The sequence below is a fragment of the Camelus dromedarius genome, chromosome 21 (genome assembly GCF_036321535.1).
Source record: "Camelus dromedarius isolate mCamDro1 chromosome 21, mCamDro1.pat, whole genome shotgun sequence".
Lineage (NCBI taxonomy): Eukaryota > Metazoa > Chordata > Mammalia > Artiodactyla > Camelidae > Camelus > Camelus dromedarius.
In genome coordinates this window covers 34119108-34144493 of record NC_087456.1, presented here as the reverse complement: position 1 = coordinate 34144493, position 25386 = coordinate 34119108, and the positions used below count along the sequence as shown (strand labels likewise).

Genomic DNA, 25386 nt, shown 5'->3' with positions numbered 1-25386 from the left:
ATAACTTGCCAGTTGTAACAATATTCATTTAAAGGTGAGAAAACTGGCTGTGACCAGTGCTTCAGATTTAGATCCATGAGCTCCAGTGCTGATGGCCCATGCTTGTTTTCCTAAGAAAGCCACTGGGTTTGATGCAGCATGGAGTAACAGGATACCACCTTAAAATATTTTTAGCTTAATTATTTAGAGCTCTATTTTCACCTTAGGGTTTTCATGAGTTTTAGAAATTTAACATGCTCATAGGGCATGAGTGGGACTTTGTGCTTTGCACCCAGAGATTGACACATTGTAATTGACTGTACTTCAGTAATAAATACAATACAACACAATACAATAAAATAAAATAAAATAAAATACTTATAGGCAACTGATTTAAACCAACTCTGCTGTTTGAAATGTATAAACATAAAAATCATATTTCAGACTCTCGTGATTAAATGCTTCCAAAACCATCTGTACCAGCAAAATCATGAACATTTTATTAGATCTGACATCATTACCAAAGAGGTCTCTACAGTTCTCATCACATACTGTGTTACTTTGTATATATCTGTATCTTAAAATGACATATATTATGGTTTAAAGGTGATATACATTAAAGAGAAAAAATTGAGAATACAAGTAAGTGAAAAGGAGTTAAAACCACATTTATTCTGTTATGTCCAAATTCAACTATAGTTAGTCTTAAGTATTTATCCTGCCACTATTTTCTCTATAAAAATGTCTTCAGTGTTTAAAGCATAGTGTGTGTATGTGTCTGTATTTATACTTGATGTTGGGTTTTTAAAATCACTTTTCATGTCACATTAAGACATTTATTCATCCAATTTGATTCTGATTCCTCGTAATGATGTGGCTGAATTATTAAATGTGCTCCATAGGCATCTCATACAAGGTCACATCTTTCACCTTTTCTGGGTGCACTGTTTACTGACAGGTCAGCAAAGGCGGGAAACGACTCTGTTCATCTTACTACTAACACAGGCATGGCATGGTTTTCTTTTTACTTATTTGTGAAGTGCTATTGTTTTGAAGATGGAGACAAGCATTTTTTCCCCATTTCCCTGAAAGAGAGAGGCTCAGAAAGCCTGAGAAGTTGAGGAGATAGATTTGAGAAAGGTGGGAGAATGATGGATGGAAGCAGCACTGAAGTGATTTCTCACCATCGATGTTTTATGAATAGGACACACAGCATTTTTATTTGCCAGGTTTTAATGAGGTGCTTTTATGAAGTGAGATTTATTGGTCTCCCAGATTATAACTGCATCATCCACATAATATTTAACACAAATTCTGATTTATGAATAAAAGGAGTCCAATGATACTCCATAAAATAAACTCAGAAGAATTGGATTAACAATGAACAGTTCTGACTACATCTGCATATTTCAGTTTTATGGCTGCATTTTAACCGTTGTTTCACCCACAAGTAGGATACGCCACTCGTCCTTCCCGACAGGCTACTCGAAAATTACGGGCAGGTGACTTTTCACGGTACCCACGTTTACATCGAAATTCAATAATGTCGTTGGCTTTAGAATAAATTTTTTTAGCATATCTCCATCTTAACTCTATGTTATGTTTTTCCATCATTTCTTGTGAAATTACACATGCCTCTGAAGTTTAAAAAAACATAAAACGTTAATTAGTATACAAATATTTTCCACAGAATTTCAGATTTTCAAGCAGAGTCTTGGACACTGGTCCAGGACTTCATTCTCTAAATCTTTTGCAAACCAACTCTCTGAAAATCCTTTATGTAGATTCCATCGATTCAAACAGTTAATGATGTATAAATAATGTACTGTTTACTGTAAAAATTAAATGCTATACTTAATCATCATGTCAGTGATCATATGAAGAGCTTTCATTAAGGAATCTTTTGTTGCTATTGTTGCTTGAAACAAAAATTTTCAAACTTTATTTCTACACATACTACTATCTTTTAGTCAAGCAATAGAATGGCTGTTTGTTAGTCCTTGGAAACTCTACTAGAAACAGCTAACCATCATATTCATAGCACTCATTTCCCAGAATCCACGAGAAGATTAAAATACTCACCTAAGCATTTGGGAGGTTCTGACCACTCTCCATTCCTACATATTACATTCCTGTTTCCGTCCAGTTCATAGTAGGATTGGCACTGGTACTCAACGGTCGAGCCCGGAGGGTACACTGGCAACGGGAACGAGGTAATGTCTCCGTTGTCTATAGGTGGAGGAGGCCCACATTTTCCTTGAGAGTCTAAGGAATATGTTGTTAGATTTATTGAAGGACCAAAGAAAACCCTCCACAGTTCAAAATAAAGAAAGCAGCATAGTGTGCAGTATTAAAGCTTGTGATATCTAATAACATGAAAGTTACTGAAGAAATTTTCATCACTACACTGAGGCTTATTTTACAGCCGGTCCTTTCACTCCACATGAAAGTACACATAATACATTAACAAATATGTCTTTTTTGTATTATTCCAGTATTAAAAAATGTTTTCTTAGTGAATATACGCTGTGCAGATGAGTACATATGATAAACAAAAAGTTCTGTGTCCTTGTATAGAATGTACAGCAGTGCCTACTGAAGCCCTAGTCATTTTTAATGATTTTCATTCTTATTAGAAAAGAAACATCAGCTCCTTTAATAAAAGTCAAGAATTACAAACGTGAATAGTGGGAAAGGGAATGCTGCCTTCTTTTTCTGGACAAGGTGAGGTGGAAACATTCTGCTCATTGCTTCTGCTAAGTATTCCTTCTGCTAAGTAAACACCCTGAACATATGATGAACACCAACAGAGGAGACTGTGGAGGATGGAGAGAAGTCAGTCTGGTTGGCGACCTTGGGATTCAAGGAAGGATATTGTGTTTTCACTTCGCCCCCTGTGTGTCCTGGACTGGGCACTGAGACTGCAACCCAGGAATATTACCCATTCAGACAAGAAAAAGTGCTCATGAAGTGTTAACATCTTTCTCTTTAAGTGCAGGCCTGGGAAAGAAGTCACCTAGCAAGACAGAAACACTTTTACCAATCCTGACTCACTACAGAAATATACCGTAGAAGGAAGCTGACAGCCCTCTCCCTGCCTTGATCTGCAGAGGCCAAGTAAGGAGCCTGGACTTCCACCCACAGGCTGAGGGAACAAGACGCCTCTCTCCGTTCTCCTGCTGTCAGTGGAGGCCAAGTGGGAAGCCCAGACTTGCACCCTGCATGGCCGTAATGGAGGCCTGATAAATAAAAGATTTCAATAAAGTCCTTAGTCTCAAAGACAATACTCCAAACGCTCAGGATACAATTGAAAATGGCTTAGCATAGCAAGGACCAGAAAAGCCTCAAAACAAAAAGGAGAATCGACAGAAGACAACACTGCGATGACACAAATATTGAAATTACTGGACAACAGTTTTTAAAAATGTGATTGAATTTTTAGAGCTGAAAAATAGAGTAACAGAATTATTTTTAGAACCACACCAGGTGGACTCAATACACTGCAGCTAACAGAAGGATAAATTAACTTGAATATAAACCAACTTTGAAAATAGACTGAAAAAAACGGACAGAGCTTCGTGGACCCATGGAAAGACAGGAAAAGGTTGGCAACCCTGCAGTTGAAAAGAAAGGGGATAGAGATGAAAAACTTTTAAATAATGGCTGAAAATTTCCCATATAGGTCATCAGGCACAAACCTATATATTAAAACAGCTTAGTGAATTCCAAACAGGATAAACCCAAAGACATTTATTTCAAGACGCATCATAATCAAACTGCTGGAAAGTAAAGAAAAAGAAAAGAATGTGGAAAGCAGCTACATAGATACTGTGCAATATTTATGTGGAAAAAGGCTTCAAACACCAGCAGGGTTCTCATCCATGACCACAGAGCCAAACAGAAGAGACAACACTTTCCCAGTGCGGGGGGAAAAGAGCTGTCAGCCCCAAATTCTGTATCCATTAGGATACAAGGGAGAAATAAAGACACTCCCAGACACAGAAAAACAGAATTTGTCTGTATATTCAGAGAATTGTTGAAGGATTTCTTCAGTTAGAAAGGTAAACATAACAGAAAAGGAACTAAGACTTTAGAAGGGAAGGGAAAACAATGGAACCGATTCTTAAAATAGGGGTAAATATAATAAGGTTACCTTTCCCTGAATGATTTTGTAAAATTATGTTTGTGTAAACTTACATCATTTGATACGGTGCTCAATGTATGTGGAGGGACCACTTAAGACATTTATGTTAAAGACGTGAGGAGATTAAATGGGCCAAACGGAAGTAAGATTTCCACGTTTCACTTGAAGCGGTAAAGTGTCTTTACAGGTATGGAGTGGTACGCTATATGTGTGTGTTAAAACCCAGAACAACCACTAATAAAACAATGCAAAGAGATATGCTCAGAAGTAACGCAGAATATCAAAATTAAACTACTTCATAATGTTGAAAAATCCACAGGAAGGACAAGAAAGGAAATGGGGATGAGAAACGGAGCAAACACACATAAAATGAATGCTAAAATTTTTGGCTGCCGTGGCCCTAATATGTTAATAGTTACTTTAAATTAAATGGTCTAAATATAGCAGCTAAAAGCTGAAAATGTCAGGGGGGACACGTAAACAAGACCCAACTATGCTGTTGACAAGAAATTCACTTCAGGGCTAATTTTGGAGGTTGAGATTTGCAAATGTTAGCCCCTATATATAATAATAGATTTTTAAAAAAGTTTCTTCTGTATAGCCCAGGGAACTATATTCCATATCTTGTAATAACCTTTAATAAAAACATTATGAGAATGAGTATATGTATGTGTAAGCATGACTGGGATATTGTGCTGAACACCAGAAATTGACAAATTGTAACCGACTGTACTTCAATTAAAAAAAAATTCAGGTTAAACATGAAACCTTATGTAGGGTCATATGATAAAATTCAAAAAAGAAACATACCACTTGAAAACCACAAGTGGCTGATCTGTTATTTTCTTGGCTCCCCTTACTTCCTGAACTCTAAACACTCACGGGTCCCAGGACCAAGTTCCCAGACTCTTTATTTAATGTGCACACTAAATCCTTGAGTAAGCTCAGCCAGTAACATGCCTTTACATACAATCCATATGCTGAAGATGCCCAAATTAAATCACGTCCTTCGCAAGGCCCCAGGTCCCTATCCCATGTCTCACAGTGGAATTTCGTGTCAAACTGGAATATGTTGGGGTGTCAGAGGTACTTCTGGTATCTTTAACCCATTTATTCTTCAGGATCTTAATACTTAAGACAGGAAATTTTCCATGATTCCAACTGTTCAAACCTGGTCACATCTTTCACAAAATAAATATGTCAGATTACTTATTCAGTCGACAAAAGAACTGGATTTTAACCACCACTGTGTCATTTGCATTTCAAAATTGTTCCATAAGAACTACTTCCTTATATATTTATATTAACATATTTTGTCCCTATTAATTCTCTGATATTGGGGGAGTAGGTAAGATACTCTACCTTTGCACTGAGGTGGTTTTGTCCAAGTTCCATTTAAACATGTCACTTCTACGTCCCCAAAAAGGTCATAAGGTTTGAGGCATTCATAACGTACTCTCTCACCAGACTGGTATCTAGGCTTCGGGTTTTGTAGAGCAGCATTTTCCACACTGGGTGGATTCACACAGGAAACATCTGAATAGAAAAAAAGAATTATCTCTAACATAACGATCATTTTGAGTACCAATTCAACTAATGGGATGTCAAATATAATTTCATGGGTAATTTAAAATCAATAGTTAATGTGTCATGAAAGACTGCTAATTTTGATATATTTACATGTAAGCTTGAGGAAAAGGAGATAGAACAAAATCTGTTGGTATTATTTAAGCTTCTATATCTTTAATCTCTACCCTAGACTTTACTTTGAAGTTGAGACACGTTTTGTAGTTCAGTGAAAATGAGTTTTACAGGCCATCTCTTTTAGAGTTTAGTAAAGTAAGTGTTATAAATTATATCAATTCAGAAGGAATTTATAAACCGTAAGAAAATCATAAAAGACCACTTGACATCAGATTTTGTTCACAATCATCTTTTATGAATTGTAATTTTATCACCTTAGAAAAATAAACACAGTAGGCACTTCTTTAGAGACTTACATGCTTTGAAGACTGCCATAGCTGAAAGCAGATGATTAATTAATAGATCCAAACAGAAGATGTGGAAAACTAACAGAAAATAAATGTATAATTTCTGAAAACACGGTTTAATGATATTTTTGTCAAATGCTTAAGGCTACTATGATGACTAATGTATAATTCATCAGTGAGATCCAGGTGAACGTCAAGTACAATAGATTTCAGCTATGGTTCTAAACTGAAATGTGCACAGAATCCCTTGGGAATTGTTACAGCCATTTCTGGTTTGCATCCCAGACTGTTTGATTCAACAGGTCTGAGTGAGCCTATGAGTTTGTGCTTGCATATCTAACAGTTTCCCAGAATATGCTAATGTTGCTATTCCAGGGACCATACATTGAGAATTATTGGTCTATATGATTAACCACTGAGTATACAATTCCATCCCTTTATGTTAAGGCATAAACCTTCTTTCACCAGATCTAAAAGTAACCTATGTCCATTTTCTAATGATGCTAGAGGCAATTTTCTGTATTATATTACTTAAGACACTTAAGTAAATAAATTTTCAAATTTTATCAAAGTACCTCTGCATGCTGGTCTTCCTATCCATTTGCTATTAATACACTCTACAGTATTGGATCCATCCAGTTTGTAATATAGTTGACATTTAAAAGTTAGTTTTTCTCCTGACTTATATGATTTCTTCCTCTTGCTTGTGAGTACAGCATCTTCAAAGTGGGGCAAGTTAACACAACTCGTGTCTAAAAGAAAAAGAATATGTACTTGTTTAGTACATCTTTAAAAATACATAGTGGCCAATAATTATATTCCAGAAAAATAGGTCTATATCAAACCAATGAATTCTGTACAATATTTTTCTTATAGCTTCAAAAAATAAGTTACAAGTCTTGACTTCATTACATTGAAAGGGTTTACATTCATCAAAACTGTAACATGGGAATGGTGATATTCAAAGAGACTGGTGTATATATGATGCCTGAAGCCATAACTCTCTCCTTCAAATTCTTTTTCCCCATTACAGGCCACCTACATTATGTATGTATTTCTATCCTTTTGCTTGTATTGAAATCTGTTACCTTGAATTCTGTCAAGTATCTTAGAAAACTGTATAGTTAGAACGACTGATAAACTAACAGTACAGTGAGTCGTGGTGAGATTGGTGAGCAGAGGGCAGCTGTGACACAGGAAAAGAGCTGAGAGTTCTGCGAGTATACAGCAGAGGATGCTGAGATCGCACCCAAGATGACGCGAGCTGATGCTATCAAACTTTTCTTATTACTAGGGTTATTAATTCTCTACCAGAATCCCAAACTTTCCAGAGATAGCTGCTAATTCTAGCATTACTGCCAAGTTTCATATTTGTACCACTTATGTTCTGAATTAAAGGTATTTATCAGCCTTAGAATAAATTAGATACAGTATACCTATGCATTCTGGTGGATTGGACCATTTTCCTCCTAAACATCTTATAGATGCAGGTCCGTCAGTCCCAAAGCCTTTGACACAGTCGTATGTAACTTCTTCTCCATACTGGTAACTGTCTGATGTGTGAGAGAGAACACCATTCGGAATTGAAGGTGGTGGCGGTTCACAAGGAAGTCCTAGGAAAAATGAAAAAAATGACTTCATGTTTCACAAACTCTGAAATTTAATTTGATGTACTGGTTGTCACATTTGGTGGTTTTAATTGAAAATAAATGATTATATAGGAGCTTCCATCACATTACAGAGAAGGTGCACAACCGCTTCCTAAAATCACCATTCTGGTGGGTGCCCAGCTGTCCCCTTGAGCAGGAACTCAAACTGAAAATACCACTGTAGTTATGAAAGAGACTATCAGTGCTCTTCTAACCAGTTATGAGTAATAAAAGGAAACACACAATTCATCATCATGAGAGAAGTACTATATGGTATAAGAAATTAAAAGGGATATTGTAGGAAGAACTTAAGAAACTTTTTGAAAACCTGGTGGCAACCCAAACACTATAACTTATACGAGAAAGTTTCAGGGATATAAACAGGTTGACCTATATGAATAGGTACGTTTAATTTTACTGCACACCCAATATTAATACAAAACAAAATTTCCAGAATTAAAAGTGATTCTACACTGAACCAATGAAATTAATAAAAAAGACAGATTTGATTATGAAAAAAATTGGTAAAATGTATAAATATATATTAATATATACATGATACATACATAATTTTATATATTTAGAAATCTAAAGGATTCTGTCTCATGACTTTGATGACAAGTGATTAGTTTTAATGAATTATGCTGAAAACAGAATTTGGGTTTGCATACTGTTCTCACCTACACACCGAGGTGGAGAACTCCATTTTCCCATGTAGCAGGTTGTCCCATCTTCTTCAGATAACGTGAAACCATCTTCACAAGTATAATTTAACTTGGTGCCATGTGCATAGACCCTGGGTTCCAATATTTCTCCCCTTTCTTCTATAGAGCTGTATGATTGAATGGTTCCATGGTCTATATGAGGTGGTTGAGAACATGAAATTTTCTCTGTATGAAGAATAGAGATCAAATGGTCAAGTGCAAATATGTTTAAACTGAAAAATACAATCAAATATTTTTGATTTTAAAGTAAAAATAATTTGAACAAATTAAAGAATATAAAAACCAGAGAAATATTCAAATCTTGCAAGATATAAGTCTTCATAAACTCTATGCTACTATCCCTTCAAACAATATGCCCCTTCATCCTTTTCTAAATTTAGTGTTTATTGAAGTGTAGCTGATGTACAATAGTATATTAGTTTCGGGTGTACTGCATAGTGATTTGATACTTGCATACCTTATGAAATGATCACCAGGATGTCTACTAACCATCTGTCCCTACACAAAGTTGCTATAATACCATGGACCATACTCTTCATTCTGTATCGTACACCCCCTGGCTTCTTTATTACGTAACTGGAGGCTTGTACCTCTAATACCCCTGCCTCTATTTTGCCACCCCACCGCCACCCACCTCTCTTCTGGCAACGAACCATTTGTCTTCTGTGTCGGCACAAGACTGTTTTCCTTTTGTTTTCTTTGTTTTCTCTTTTTAGATTCCACATGTAAGTAAGATCATGTGGCACTTGTCTTTCTCTGACTTACTTCACTTAGCAGCATACCCCTGAGGTCCACCCATGTTGTCACAAATGGAAAGATTTCATTTTTTTATGGCTGAATAAAGGTCATATATATACAAAACATCTTCTTTATCTTCTTGTCAAAGGATACTTAGCTTCCAAACCTTGGCAATTTTAAGCAACGTTGCAGTAAACACTGGATTGTGTACCTGTTTTCAATTTAGTGTTTTTGGTTCCCTCAAATAAATACCCAGACACGAAATTGCTGGATCATATGGCAGTTCTATTTTTAACTTTTAAAGGAAACTCCATACTCTTTTCCATAGTGACTGCCCCAATTTACAATATCATCAAGTGTTTGCACAAGGACTCCCTTTCCTCCACATCCTGCCAACACTTGCTATTTGTTGTCTTTTTGATGATAGCCCTTGTGATAGGTTTGGGGCGATATGTCATTGTGGTTGTAATAAGCATTTCCCTGATGATTAACGATGCCGACCATCTTTTCATGTGTCTGTTGGCCATCTGTATGTCTTCTCTGAAAAAAAAGGTCTATTCAGGTCCTGTGCCAATTTTCTTATTTGAGTTGAGTTGTATGAGTTCTTTGTGTTGAGTTGTATGAGTTCTTTGTGTATTTTGAATATTAACCCCTTATTAGGTATCTCCTTAGCAAATATCTTCCCCCATTCAGTAGGCTGTTTTTTCATTTTATTGATAGTTTCCTTTGCTGTGCAAAAGCTTTTTAGTTTCATGTAGTCCAATTTGCTTGTTTTTGTTTCTGTTTTCCTCTCCTGAGGAGACACATCCAAAAATATATTGCTAAAATTGATGTCGAAGAGCACAGGGTATGTCTTCTTCTAGGAATTTTATGGATTGAAGAGTTAAGTATTCAATCCATTTTCATTTTATTTTGTACATTGTGTTTCGAGGCAGTCCAGCTTGACTTTTCGCATGTAACTTTCCAATTTTCCCATCATTTATTGAAGAGGTGATATTTTCCACTTGTGTATTATTTCCTCTTTTGTCACAGATTAATTGACTACGTAAGTGTGGGTATATTTCTGGACTCTCTATTCTGTTCCAAAAATCTATGTGTCTGTTTTTGTGCCAGTACCATACTATTTTGATTACTGTAGGCTTGTGGTACAGTTTGAAATCAGGGAGCATGATATATCCAGTTTTGTTGTTCTTTCTCAAAACTATTTTTGGCTATTTGAGGTCTTTTGTGTTTCTATAAAATTTTTAGAATTATTTGTTTTAGTGCTGTGAAAAATACCATTGTTATTTTGATAGATATTAAATTGAATCTGTACATTGACTTGGGTAATATGGTCATGTTAATAATATAAATTCTTCCTATCCATGAACATGATATCTTTCCATTTGTTTTGTCATCTTCAGTTTCTTTCATCAATGTCTTACAGTTTTCTGAATACAAGTCTTTTACCTCCTTGGATAGATTTATTTATCCTTTTTGATGCAATTGTAAATGAGATGGTTGTCTTGATTACTCTTTCTAAAAACTTGCTCACACATGACATGCAATGCATTTCTGCATATAAATACTGTCCCCTGAAACTTTAATGAATTTATTTAGTATTCTAATGGTTTTTGTTGATGTCTTTAGGACTTTCCATATATAGTATCATGACATCTGCAAATAGTGACAGTTTTACTTTTTCATTTCCAATTTGAATTCCTTTTATTTCTTTTCTTCTGTGATTGCTGTGTCTAGGACTTCCAATAATGTGGTGAACAAAAGTGAACAGAGAGGGCATCCTTGTCACGTTCCTGATCTTGGAGGAAATGCTTTCAGCTTTTCACTGTTGAGTATGATGTTGGCTGTAGATTTCTCATATATGGCCTTTATTATGTTCTTTCATTTCCATTTTTATGGAATAACTTTTCCATTCCCTCACTTTCAGTCTGAGTGTGTCTTTCGATCTGAAGTGGGTCTTTGTAGGTAGCACATATATGGGTCTTGTTTTTTTATCCACTTTTGATTGGTGCATTTTGTCCATTTATATTTAAAGTAATTACAGATAGGTATGTACCTATGGCCATTTTGTTAATTATTTTTAAGTTGTGGTTGGGTTTTTTTTGTTTGTTTCTTTCTTCTTCTTTTTATCTCTTTGTGATTTGATAGCTATCTTTAGTGTTATGTTTTGATTCCTCTTTTTCTGTGTGCATGTATCCATTTCAGATTTTTGGTCTGTGATTATTATGAAATTCATATATAACAAGCTATATACATATGTGATTATTTTAAGTTGATAATCTCTTAAATTCAAATACATTTTAACAACCCTGCATTTCTACTTCCCTCATTATATTTTATATGCTTTGTTTCATGTTTCCATTAACTATTTATTGCAGATACAGATGATTTTACTAGTGTTGTCTTTTAACTTTCCTACTAGCTTCATAAGTTATTAATCTACTATAGTTACTGTATGTTTGCTTTTACCAATAAGAGTTTTTCTTTTATAATTTTCTTGTTTCTAGTTGTGGTGTTCTTTTCCTCTTAGAGAAGATCCTCTAACATTTCTTGTAAAGTCAGTTTAGTGCTGCTAGACTCTCTTATAATTTGCTCATCCGTAAAACTGTTGATCTATCCTGATCTGAATGATAGCCTTGTTGGATAGAGTATTCTTGGTTATAAATTTTTTCCTTTCATCCCTTTGATTGTCATGCCACTCTCTTGTGGCCTGCCGAAGTTTCTGCTGAAAAGTCTGCTCATGGTCTTAAAGGAGTTCCCTTAAATGTGGCTTTTCTCATGCTGCTTTTAAGTTTCTCTATTGTTTTTTTTTTTACAGTGTTGCTTACTTTTTTTCCTTTCTCTGTCCTTATTTTTTACATTTTTAATTGAGTTCTAGTCATTTAACAATGTTGTGTCAAATTCCAGTGTAGAGCACAATTTTTCAGTTATACATGAACATATATATATTCGTCACATTATTTTTCGCTGTGAGCTACCACAAGTTCTTGTATATATTTCCCTGTCCTATACAGTATAATTTTGTTTATCTGTTCTACATTTTGAAATCCCAGTCTGTCCCTTCTCATCCCCCACCCCACTGGCAACCACCAGTTTGTATTCTATGTCTATGAGTCTGTTTCTGTTTTGTATTTATGTTCTTTTTTTTTTTTTTTAGATTCCACATATGAGCAATCTCATATGGTATTTTTCTTTCTCTTTCTGGCTTACTTCACTTAGAATGACATTCTCCAGGGACACCCATGTTGCTGCAAATGGTGTTATGTTGTCAGTTTTTATGGCTGAATAGTATTCCATTGTATAAATATACCACATCTTCTTTATCCAGTCATCTGTTGATGGATATTTAGGCTGTTTCCCTGTCTTGGCTATTATAAATAGTGCTGCTATGAACATTGGGGTGCAGGTGTCTTTTTCAAGTAGGGTTCCTTCTGGATATATGCCCAGGACTGGGATTCCTGGGTCATACAGTAAATCTATTCCTAGTCTTTTGAGGAATATCCATACTGTTTTCCATAGTGGCTGCACCAAACTGCATTCCCTCCAGCAGTGTAGGAGGGTTCCCTTTTCCCACAGCCTCTCCAGCATTTGTCATTTGTGGACTTTTGAATGATGGCCATTCTGACTGGTGTGAGGTGATACCTCACTGTAGTTTTGATTTGCATTTCTCTGATAATTAGTGATATTGAGCATTTTTTCATGTGCCTATTGATCATTTGTATGTCTTCATTGGAGAAAATACAGGGAAAACATTATCTCACATACATCTCAGCAATGTTCTCCTAGGGCAGTCTACCCAAGCAATAGAAATAAAAGCAAGAATAAACAAATAGGATCTAATTAAACTTACAAGCTTCTGTACAGCAAAGGAAACCATAAGTAAAACAAAGTGACAACCTACAGAATGGGAGAAAATTTTTGCAAACGATGAAACTGACAAAGGCTTGATCTCCAGAATATATAAGCAGCTCATAAAACATAAGAAAAAAACAAACAACCCAATCCAAAAATGGGCAGAAGACCTAAGGTTCTGTATTTTTAGTTTTTACCCTTTAAATTATAATGTGTCCTCATGTGGACACCTTTGGGTTTATCTTGTTTGGGACTCTCTGGGATTTCCAGACCTGGAAGTCTGTTTCCTTCCTCAGGTGAGAAAGTTTTTAGCTATTATTTCTTCAAATAAATTCTCTCTTTTTCTCTCCCTCTGGGAACCCCTTAGTGAAAAATTTTAGCACACTGTATGTTGTCACTTATGTCCCTTAAGCTAGACTCATTTTTTAAAATTCTTGTTTCTTTTTGCTGTGCTGTTTGGGTGATTTCCACTACCCTGTCTTCCAGATCACTGATCTATTCATCCGAATCCTCTAATCTGCTGATAATTCCCTCTAGTGTATTTTTCATTTGAGCTATTGTATTCTTCGGCTCTGTTTAGTTTTTCTTTATATTTTCTAACTTTTTGTTAAAATTCTCACTGTGTTCATCCATTCTTCTCTGGAGTTCATTAAGCATCTTTGTGGTCATTATCTTAACTCTTTATCAGGTAGATTGCTCATTTCCACTTGTTCAGTTCTTTTTCTGAGATTTTTTTCTTGTTCCTTCATTTGGAATATATTCCTGTCTCCTCATTTTGCCTAGTTCTCTCTGTTTATTTATATGTCATTAGGTCAGATAAATTTCCCAATCTTGGAGAAGTGGCCTTATGTAGGAAAATTCTGTGGGGCCTAGCAGCACGCTCCTTTTTGTAAGATCTGTACACCAGATCTATGTGCTGAGGAGTGCTCTTCTGTTGTTGTGGGGCCAACCACTGTGGGTGCACCGGTAGGCAGGTCTAACTCCCTACCTGGTTGGCTCTCACACTCTGCTTAATGTAGTGACTGCCAGCCCACTGGTTGCAGGACCAAGTTCTGGAGAAGCTGGCTGCAGAGCCCAGGGGTACCCAGGTTGGTGCTATTCCATACGTGGGCAGGGCCAGGTCCTAATTCAGCAGCTGTGGGACCCAGAGAGGCCTGGGTTTGGTGCTGTTGCCTTGTGGTTGGTCAGCCCCTCGTGCTAATAAGCTGGAAGGAGAACTCCAATGGGCATTTGCTGGCATGGTTTCTTCATGGTAGAATGAGCTCCCATAATGTCTGGCACTAGCATCTATGTCCCCGGTTGCCTTAGCCTCCCTGAGAGGCTCACAAAGAGCAGCAAGTCAGTCTAACTCAGGCTTCTGTCCAATTACTGCCCCTGCACTGGGATGTGGAGCACGTGAGATTTTTTGTGTGCCTTTTAAGAACAGAATCTCTGTTTGCTACAGCCCTCTGGCTTTCCTGTATGCAAGAAACTCTTGACTTCTAAGTCAGACACTCTGAAGGCTCGTCTTCCAGGTGCATGACGCCCTGGCTGAGGAGGCCAAATGCCCCTTTATTTTTGGCCTTTTGATCATGAGGAGTAAAATATGCATAAGCTGAAAATTTACCTGGTATTTACATAGTAACCCAAAGATTTTACCTGTATTTACCTCACAGTAGGAGTAGAAGAATATTTATTACTTTATGTACTTAAACTGTGATTTACTATTTCAAGATGAAGTAGAAAAGATAGACCTTAATCTTGATTTCTACAAAGCTTAGAGGAATATTAATTATATTTAAAAGAATGTTATAAAGCAAGTTATGCACTACTGACCAACACAATGTGGGATTGACCACCATCTTCCATCTTTGCACTCAATTTCTTCTGCATCTTGATTTATATAATTTTCTTGACAGAGAACAGATACTTTTTCTCCATTCTGATAATTCACTGTAGTTGTCATACTTCGAGTATTGGGAAACTGAGGTGGAGGTGGGCATAATTGTACTTGTGCTTCTAAAAATATTAAAATTAGATTTCTTGATTAAAAATCATGCTAGAAATATTAAAGGAATAATTTTCAATAAATAGAGAACTTTAACAACATATCATAAGTGATTAAACAGTAATGATGTTTATATATGGTACACTCTAAAGCTTACTTAGCCCTTTAATATATCACACTTGGCTTATAGTCTCATGGTCTTACTTGTAGTTTCTTTTATTCTTTCTGTGGTCGATGTTGTATGATTTACGTACAACTTACGTTAATTATTTCTAACCATTAGGATGTTCTAACTGAATTGCTCACTCAAGTACAGGCTCTAAGTAAAAACTGATACCAGGGTCTTTTTTTTTTTTTTTTACAGATATTCATGATCAGATGTACTGGAATTAGATTAAAACCCTCACAAGGTGATCTGTCATTGGAAGCTGGTTTGCCAGAGGAGAAATTACACTTAGTCAATGTTCAATTAATTTGATACAGCTTCTTGGCCAAGGTAAGAATTAGATATATTCACTGGGGTTTATATTTAAAAACTGGGATGGTTTAAATCAATGTTTTAATTTTCTGTCTTAAGAAATGAGAGAGTAAAATTAAAATTAAGTAATTAGAAGGAAACAAAATTAAGTCCACAAAAGAGAAAAAATTGAGAAAGATGAATAGAAAAGAGAAAACAGAACATTAACAAAGCAAACAATTAGAGAAGAGAGGAAATGGAGAAAATTAAGAGTGCTAAAATTGGTCATTTGAAAATATTAATAATATTGAAAACCAAAATCATAGGGAGAATAATCAAAATAAGAGAGAAACAACTATCAAAACCAGGAATGAAAGACATGACATCATCAAATACACTATAAAATTAAAAGAAAACATAATATTAAGTGATTAGAAGGACTGTACGTTAATCATTTCATAAATTAGGTAAAATGGAGATATTTCTTGAAAAATACAAATATATATATATGTATTTGTACATACACAGATACACTGATACTTAAATAGATACATGGATAAATATGTAATAGTTAGGATAGGCATAAGCACATTTGTGTGTAACGTAAGAAAGCAAAAGCAATGGTTTTCCCAGAGTAACGAGCACACCTACTGCCCAGGTGTTGATTTAAGCCACCATGTTTCTGGGTGGTTTGTTACACAGCCGACTAATGCACAACGCAGTTAATGTTTAGAAACTATTGTGGTTAGTTTCTAAATTACCTTCCAGCTTGAAAATTATTTGTAATGATTAATAGCTACTTAAAAAAAAGACACAAAGATACTACTTTTACAAGTTAGGAAGAAATAGAAGAAATTTTTGAAAATATTATAAAAAAGAGTTTACCTTCTTCACAGGTTAATTCAGGATCCCATCTTCCATTTATACAGACTGAGTATTTGTGTTCTGGTTTTCCTCGACATTTGTAACTTTGGTTGGTGTTATGGTCAAATTCAGCATTATCGTGTAGTTTTGTCTCAGATCCAGGTATTTTTAACCATTTACACCTCTCAAGTTCATCTGTTGCTATAAAATGAACATTTTTCCTTGAAAAGACTAATTACAAGAATCAAGGCAATTATTTACAAAAACATCTATGAAGTAAAAAATATGGTGAAATTACAATTTATGCCTATAAATGCCACCAACCAAGTTATTACTGATCATATTGCTTGAGATGGACTACTGTGAATAAACATGAGTCCGATGTCCAGTTTTTGAAAATTCAGAGAAAATACCCATCCCAAAGACATTCTGAATTTGGAATCGAAACTTGTTTGAATGATCTGCATAATGAATAGTTACCACGTGACTGAATTCATTCCTATGCTTGAAATATGTGCAGATGTTCACATTCACTTGTTTCTTGAACTCAAGCATGTCTGCATTATTTTTAACCCTTCATCTTAAACATCAAAATAAAAACAATTACCTGTGGACACAGATGTATCAAGTTGCTAGTTTATATTTTTTCAAGAAATGTAATGAAATATAATAAGATAAATAATAAGAAATATAATACATCTAAGGTGTGTTGTAGAGAATCTTAATGTTTAACCAGCTCTTTTGCACAATCACCAAAAAACTACAGATACTTGAAACTAGAAAATGAGTAAAGTTACAACCTGTTTTCTGTATATATACTTAGAATCTTTGAGAAGCCATGTTATTCACCAGATCCTTCTATAATCCAATAATATTATCATGCCATAATAACAAAGTTTTGCTGGCTCCAGTATAGGTTAAGTATGGACTATAAAAGCTTTTTATATAACTACATATTTCAAAAATTCAGTGCAGATGGAGGGTTGTTTTTTTTTTTTGATTCTGACAAAACATCACTGGAGGTCTTTGGTAGTATTTGTTAATGATTTGTTAATGATCAGAGTCAAGTGAGGATAAACAGAATAAAGAAAACTCAAGTAGTTGGCCAAAGAAAAGTAATGATTTCATAATGCAACTCTGAGAAAAAAATGAAATAAAGGAGATAAATTTAAAACACACTAGAGGCTTGAGAATTAGTCCTATTTTTAGGATTTGCTCAGAGTGTTGAGGGAGACAAAACAGGTAGTATTCAAGGAATGGCGACTGATGGAAGATCTACAGTCAAAAAGAGCAGTGGTAGGTGTGTCATTGTTCTATGATTGACTGGTTTCTGAAAGGAGAACAGACTTACTTCTTAGGAGAAAATAAACATAATAAAGAATGAAAGCTAGACTAGATAGAGTTACAAAATAAACATTGATAGAAGAAAATTGGAGTAAATCCTATTATAGCTGAGGGGAAGTATGTTAGGCTGAATGTTGGTAGAGGATTATGCTTTGGAAGGAAAACTCTGAGATCAGGAGGGTAATATTTGAAGCAGACGTTTTGGCATAACTCAGAGTGAAAAGTTGGGAATTTTCATGCTGGATGTTACCTGGGTTTTTCCCCCATATGAAATGAGATGAAGTCACTTGTGGAGATAGAAGAGGACAAAAATGAGGTTTGGTCTTGAAGAACTGGCAATACCTTGGACAGGGATGTGTCCAGCAAAAAAGGAAGGATTAATAAGCAATAAAATCTATTAATTACTTTAACACACTCCTACTGAATGTCTCCTGTATGTCAGCTGGTGTTCTGCGTATCGGCAGTACATCAGCGAACAAAACAGGTCTGAATCCCTGTTCTCACGGAGCCTGAGCCTAAGCCCAACCTCCTTCTTGGAATAATTAATGACTAGAAATCTGACGGACACACCTAGGACTCTCTTGGAACGCAGGACCCAGAAAAACTCTAGGAAAGAATTCACTCTTACGGAAAGGTGCAGAAAGGTGTCACGATTGTCCCAGTCAGTCGTCAAAGGTTCGGTCATCCACATATCGGGATGACTCACTTAGGGCGAAATGCATCAGCCAGGCCAGCTTCCTGGCCCAACCCTGACTGCCTCCTAGGACTGAGCCACCTACTGACGGAGCGGGCCTGAGCCCACCTGCCTTCTAGCACATTAACTTCTTTTTGCTGCGTTTGAAACAGACTGAGAAATTATCATTGTTAGAAGCTTTGAGACAGGCAGAATTCCTGTAGGAATGTATCAAATGAGTATTTTCTCAACTTTATTTTTTTGTTTTAAAGGTCCTGAAAGAAAGGGTAGCATATAAAAACAAAAATGGTATTTCTGCAAAGATAGTTATCTTTTCCTGATAATTAGTACTCATATTTTAATCATGTGAATATCTATAAGTAAGATTTAGCTTCATACTTGTAAAAATAAACAATGTTAATATCAGGACAGAAAGATTCATAAAATTATATTGTTAGTTTATATTTTTCCTCTTTAGACACACACGGAATTATAAACAATAAATGTTTGGCATCATAATTTAAGATCTGACATTTTCAAGGATAACTCTAAATTCAACAATTTGGTTGCAAATATAATTCTTGCAATCAAAATATTACACTTTAGGAAGCATATTAAATGTCCATTTGAGAAGTGTATTCTCACCAATGCACTTAGGAAGCTGGGTCCACTTTCCGCTAATACATGTGATTGATCTGGGTCCAATCATTGTAAATGCTTCTTTGCAACTGAACTCCACTGAGTCTCCATGGTGATAGGGAGGGTCAGAAGCCCCGACGGAGCCATGATCAAGGTTGGGTATGTCTCCACAGGTACTCGTCTCCTCTGTGAAAGTTTCACAAAAATATTTTTGTCTTTAAAATCTCATTTAAGTGTGTATATGAATACAAACAAAAAGTGTTGCTTTACCTTTAAATATTACTATCTTTTATACATTACCAACACACACAGGCAAAGCTGTCCATTCTCCATCAACACATTGAATTTTATGAGATCCCTTCATCAGAAATCTAGGACTGCAAACATATTCCACCACCTCACTGTGTCTATATTCTTCTTTCTGCATGTCTTTAACTTCCGCATTGAGGAGCAGAGGAGGTGGACCACACGGCTTTACTCGCCCTACAGTGGAAATATTGTGTAAATAACAGTTATACTGTCTATTTTACAACTTCAAAATCCAGCAAATGCAGGTTTTTTCTCTAATTAGTGTATTATTTATTATATCATTTATTTTAGCATTCTTAAATGATAAATAAAGAATGATAGTGACACCAGATTCATGTTTCCTAGTTCTGTTACTTATCCTGAATTAGCGTGTTACAAGTCTGCATAAGCCCAGAAAACACGTTCAATAATCTGGATATTCTTTATTTGTATGTAAACCAATTAATCAATATGACTGTGCAATTTAAAGTAATATTCTTATTCCATGGAAACATTGTATCAAAACTTCTTGAAAAAATATGATCTTTGGGAAGAGCATTTGAACAACAAATTTTAACTTTGATTCAGGCATACATGTGATTGAATGGACTATATGCTTCTTGAATATTGTTTAGATACACTTGATGAAACTTGAAGTAAGGCCCATGGTATCATAAAATGTCCAATATTAATGGTGGAACTGCAGGCAAAGGAAAACTAACAAAGAAGTCCCTCCAATGTTAGACTGTTTATATGCATCTATGGATACTTTCAGTACACATTTAAAGCAGCACCTGGAGGTAAATACGGAAATCTGAGGTATCGACTACTCAGCACATGACCTTGGTGGGCGTACCTCTGGCTTAAAGCTTAGATTATAGACGCACTGGAGGTGGATAGAAAATTAACAGAGGGGAAAAAAAGGTTGATATCCAAAATTCTAACTCTTGTTCCGGCAATATTGAGATAAATATTTACAAATATTTACCTTTACAGGTTGGAATATCAGGGGACCATCCAAAGTGGTAGCACTGAACTGAATCTGCTCCAACCATTGTAAGTCTTTCTCTGCAGGAGAATTTCAACACATTTCCAACTTTATATTTATTCTCCTTTGGATAAACATCTAAGTATGCTTCTATTTTGGGAATGTTGCATTCTCTTTCTATGAAAAAGATAAATAATTTAGAGTATACATTATATATTCTATATAGAGAATAGTGAATATATAATTAATCATCGCCGAACTAAATTTTACATAAGTCATCTAAAAATGAGGTGTTGTGTACTGCATGTACAGAGAGGCAGAACATAAATCCTTTTCATTGAAAAACACTATACGTAAACTTTTACAGACCTTCTAAACACATATGGGACTCTTTGAGAAATATTAAGGTATTGAACATTAATGTATGTGTCCTGAAAATTTATTTGTAAAGTCAACTTTCTTATACTGGATCTGATGTTACCACTGACATTTATAAAATTTAATGTTACATGTTCTTGTATTCTCAAAACATAAAAGTATTTGCTCTTCCAGAAACATTAAAAATTGTTTGATTACTATTTTATAAGTGAAAAAATCAAACTGAAACATGATAAAATTGAACTATAAAGCAAAAAGAAGAAACATTTTCAAGGTCACATAGGCATATTTTAGGTGCCTTGAATATTTATTTAATATACAACTATTCATGTATTTTTAATTATTCTGATTCAAAGTAGGAATGTATAAAATTATCCTTAAAATTTGTGAACTTTTGTGACCAAAAAATTGTGCACTTTTCAGGGAGGTGAGTATAGCTCAGTGGTACAGTGCTTGTTTAACATGTACAAGGTCTTAGGTTCAGTCTCCAGTACCGCTATTTAACAAAGCCTGCATTTTTATGATTTGGAATCCCCCTATCTGCCAATTATTTAGTGAAATTTAAAATTTGAATTTAAAATTTAGAATTATAGTGTCAGCTGATTTTTCAGTAGAAACTCTAGAGGCCACTGACATATTTACAGTGATGAACGGGAAAAAATTATACCCAGTAACACTCTACCCAGCAAGGCTCTCATTCATATTTAATGGAGAAATCAAAATCTTTACAGATAAACAAAAGCTAGAAGTATTCAGCACCAAAAAACCAGCTCTGCAATGAATGTAGTCTTGAGGGGCTTTTTCTTTTTTAAAGAGAAAGCATTCTGGTGTAAACTGTTTAAGTCTAATTAAATTTTGCCCTGAGGTCTTTTTTTTAGTATGGATGGTTGCCACGTCTTTCTTCCATGTGTGTTGGCTGTCATCCCTTTGATTGGGGGTGTGGCCAGCGCTGTGTTGATCAGAGCCTGCTCTGATTGCTCAGCGGGCTCCCTTTTTATTCTGTGATTGTCGCAGCCCTGACAGGGGCTGGGTCTGCTCCCCGGTTGTTGGAATGGGGGCACTCAGACTTGTTTCTAAGCTGTGGTGTGCGGTTGATGTGGTGGGAGCACGTCACATACTTTGCTGATACTGCCCTTGTCCCTGCTTTAGCCGCAGGAGTGTCAGTACTCTGCTCTGGTTTCCCCCGGGTTCTATGCCCTCAGAGATACCAATGTGGATCCTCTGACATCAGGCAATAGGATCTGCTGTAGTGATCATGCAGTCACACATCACGATCCGCGGTTTTCTACCGGATAAGCGCCGTCCCCAGTGCTGCATCCGCGAAGCAGTGAAAACACTGCTCCTGCACTCACCCCTGCGATGCGCCAGAACTCCACTCATTGCTTGTTCATCTCAGAGCCATGCAGTCACAGAGCCACCAGTGCAGATCTGCCAGTGTTACGCATTGGGACCCAGAGATTACGCAGTGCACACCTGGATCCGCAGTGCGCGACGGGGTCAGCACCACCCCCAGCGCCGCAACCACGAGGGTACACAGGTCTGCTGAAGACTCTGCTCCTGCACTTGCCCCTGCTGTGCGCCAGAACTCTGCTCCTTACTTGTTTGTCTTAGAGGTGCGAGTCCACAAAGGCACCCACGGAGCAAATCAGACCCCCCTCCGCCTGGCGCTCTAACAAATCTCAGTCCCACCTATGAGGTTGTGGAGTCCCTGGGGATGGATTCAGGTCTCAACCCCACCTCCGCCTGGAAGCCACACACCAGTGAATATGATCGCAATGGCTAAGTCCTGCCTCTCTTCTCAAGAGAGGGCGCCAGCAGTGGTGCCATGGGCCTGCTCAGTGGCTATGGCTCAGCTGTGTTGGGCCCCTGCTCACAACATGCTTTTTTAATGGGGCTCCCAAGCTGTTCTGTTCTGTATACAATTCCGGACACAGCCCACAGCACACGCCAGCCCCCTGAGGCTGCTTCTGTGCAGTGGGCCTGGCTCTCTGCCTGGGCTCCAGCAGCCAGTCCCACCCACCCCCGATAGCTTGCGTCTAGGTCCAGGGATCACAGGGACTCTTTGTGCCAGCTTCCTCAGCTCTGTCAGCCAAGCGGCTGCTACGTACTCTGCTGAGCCTCAGAGGTTCCCCCTCCATTCCTGCTGACCTCTCCACTGGAGAGGGGGCGTCCCAGTGGAAGAGTGCGGTTCCTCCTTTGCCCCTCCCACCCCATGGGACAGGAACTGCGCTAATTTACTTTCACTTCTTTTTCTTCTCCTCCCAGATTTTGTGAGGAATCTTCTTGTCTTTTGAAGTAAGCAATGTTTGACCAAAGTACAGCAGGTGTTATGAGTGAATGAGTGGGTCTGTGGATGTATTTCTTGGTGCCGTCATGGGAGAGGGTGCGCTAAGAGCAGCCTTCTACTCTGCCACCTTGGCAGTCACCAGAAAAAGCTTTGATAAAATTCAATATTCATTTCCTGTAAAAGATCTCCAGAAAGAAGGCATAGACAGAACATACCTCAACATATATGACATATATGACAAACCCACAGCTAACATTACACTTAATGGGGAAAAGCTGAAAGCATTTCCTTTAAGATCAGGAATGAGACAAGGATGCCCACTCTCATCACTTTTATTCAACATAGTTTGGAATTCCTAGCCATAGCAATCGTAGAAGAAAAAGAAAAAAAATCAAGATTGGAAAAGAAAAAGTAAAACTGACACTGTTTGCAGATGACATGATACTATACATAGAAAGCCCTAAAGAAGTGACCAGAAAACTACTAGAGCTCATCAATAAATCTGGTATAGTTGCAGTATACAAAATTAACATACAGAAATCAGTTGCATTTCTATAAACAACAAAATTGCAGAAAAATAAATTAAGGAAGCAATACTATTTACCATCATACCAAAAAGAATAAAATACCTAGGAATAAACCTACCCAAGGAGGCAAAGGAACTGTGTTCCAAAAACTATAGACACTGATTAAAGAAACTGAAGAGGACATAAATAAATGGAAACATATACATGTTCATAGACTGGAAGAATCAATATTGTTAAAATGGCCATACTACCCAAGGCAATATACAGATTTAACGCAATCCCTATCTATGACGTTTTTTCACCGAGCTGCAATAAAAAATGTTCAAATTTAGGGAGGAGGGTATAGCTCAAGTGGTAGAGCACATGTTTAGCATGCACAAGGTCCTGGGTTCAATCCCCAGTACCTCCTTTAAAAATAAATAAATCTAATTACCTCCTCTCCCCAAAATAAAGAAAAATGTTAAAATTTGTATGGATACCCCCAAAAAACATAAATATCCAAAACAGTTTAAAAAGGAGACTGTAAGAGGAGGGGCCAAGATGGCGGAGTAGAAGGACGCTCGTAGCTCACCCTCTCCCCCAAATACACCAAAACTCACATCCATGGATCCACCCAGCTAACCAGAGCACCTGCTGACCTCCAACAGAACACTGCCCTCTTCAAAAGACAAGGACGCCATGAATCTGGTAGGAGAAAAGGAAAAAAGAAAGAAGAAAGAATAAAACAGTGAGGGACTGGCCTCACGGGGAGGAAATGGTAGAAGAGGAATAGTGCTCATTCACTGAATCTCCCCCTCTCCAATGGAGGCCAGAGGGATGGAGAGGGAGCCTCCTAGGCTCGGATCTGTACAGAGCAGCCCTTGACTGACAGAACTGAGTTAAACGGGCACAGAGGGTCCCTGCGACACCCAGCATGAGACGCGAGCCAGCATCTGGGGGACAGGACAGGCTGCCTGAGCCCGGCGGAGGACTGGGGTGGCTGCACTGAGGCAGCCCCAGGGGATGGCAGGGTGCTGTGTGCCGTGGCTGGGAGAGGACACAGAGCAGAGCCACCTGGGTCCCCCATAAATTACGAAGAGGGAAAGAAGCAAAGCAAGACTGCTGGTGTGCCCTGGGTGGAGGGGTGCCGTAGCCTTTGTCTCCTCAGATCTGCACCGCCATTACTGGCGCTTCTTGTGAGAAGAGGGGCGGGGGGTAGCCACAGCCGCCTTATCCTCCTGTGTGCAGCACCCTGGTCGGGGTGGGGCTGAGACCTGAATCTGCACCCAGGGACTCTGCAACCTCCTAGGCAGGACTGAGACTTGTTTACAGCCCAAGGCGGATACGATCTTTCTGCCCCAGCACCTCAGAGAACTCGCGCCACCAAGGCAAGGAGCTGAGTTTGGGCATGGAGTAGGTGCAGGGCAGTTCCGTGGTCTTCCCCGAGCCTGCCTACGGAGTGCTGACCTGAGGCAGAGCAAACAGCTGCCCAGAGCAACAGACCAACCTGCTCCAGGAGAGGCTGGGTGGCCATCAGCCTTCCTGGCAGGAGTGCAGCACCTGAACATGGTGCTGGGAGGGGGCATGATCTGCCTGCCTACCTTGCCTGAGTGCAGCATCTGATTGCAGCTTTGGGAGGGGGAGTGACCCACTGGCCCACCGTGAAGGAGCACAGCACCTGACCCAGTGATGGGAGGGGGCACGATGTGCTTGCCGACAAGCACTGGGAGCAGCATAGATGAGGGCACCCACAGAGGGCCTCTGAAAGAGCAAGCTGAGTTTGCAGAACAGGGTGGAGACAGAAAGACTTCTTGATCAAATCATTAAGAGCACACAGTCTCCAGGAGAACACATCCCTTTTTAAAAAATTTTTTTTGTTATCTGTTCTATTTTCTAT

General features: G+C 37.6%; 1 protein-coding gene across 1 annotated transcript in view; it reads right to left on the bottom strand.

The window, feature by feature from the left end:
• Positions 1–456: 456 nt before the first annotated feature.
• Positions 457–25386, bottom strand: part of CFH (complement factor H) — a 71107-nt gene continuing 46177 nt past the window's right edge. The window contains exons 12-22 of the mRNA XM_010993443.3: positions 20319–20495; positions 19343–19525; positions 19049–19228; positions 16408–16587; positions 14894–15076; positions 8444–8653; positions 7551–7727; positions 6690–6866; positions 5486–5659; positions 2062–2244; positions 457–1616 (exon numbers count right to left, since the gene is read on the bottom strand). Coding sequence (XP_010991745.3) covers positions 1420–1616; positions 2062–2244; positions 5486–5659; positions 6690–6866; positions 7551–7727; positions 8444–8653; positions 14894–15076; positions 16408–16587; positions 19049–19228; positions 19343–19525; positions 20319–20495 — 2021 coding nt within the window. The 3' untranslated portion in view covers positions 457–1419. The remainder of the gene's footprint in view (positions 1617–2061; positions 2245–5485; positions 5660–6689; positions 6867–7550; positions 7728–8443; positions 8654–14893; positions 15077–16407; positions 16588–19048; positions 19229–19342; positions 19526–20318; positions 20496–25386) is intronic.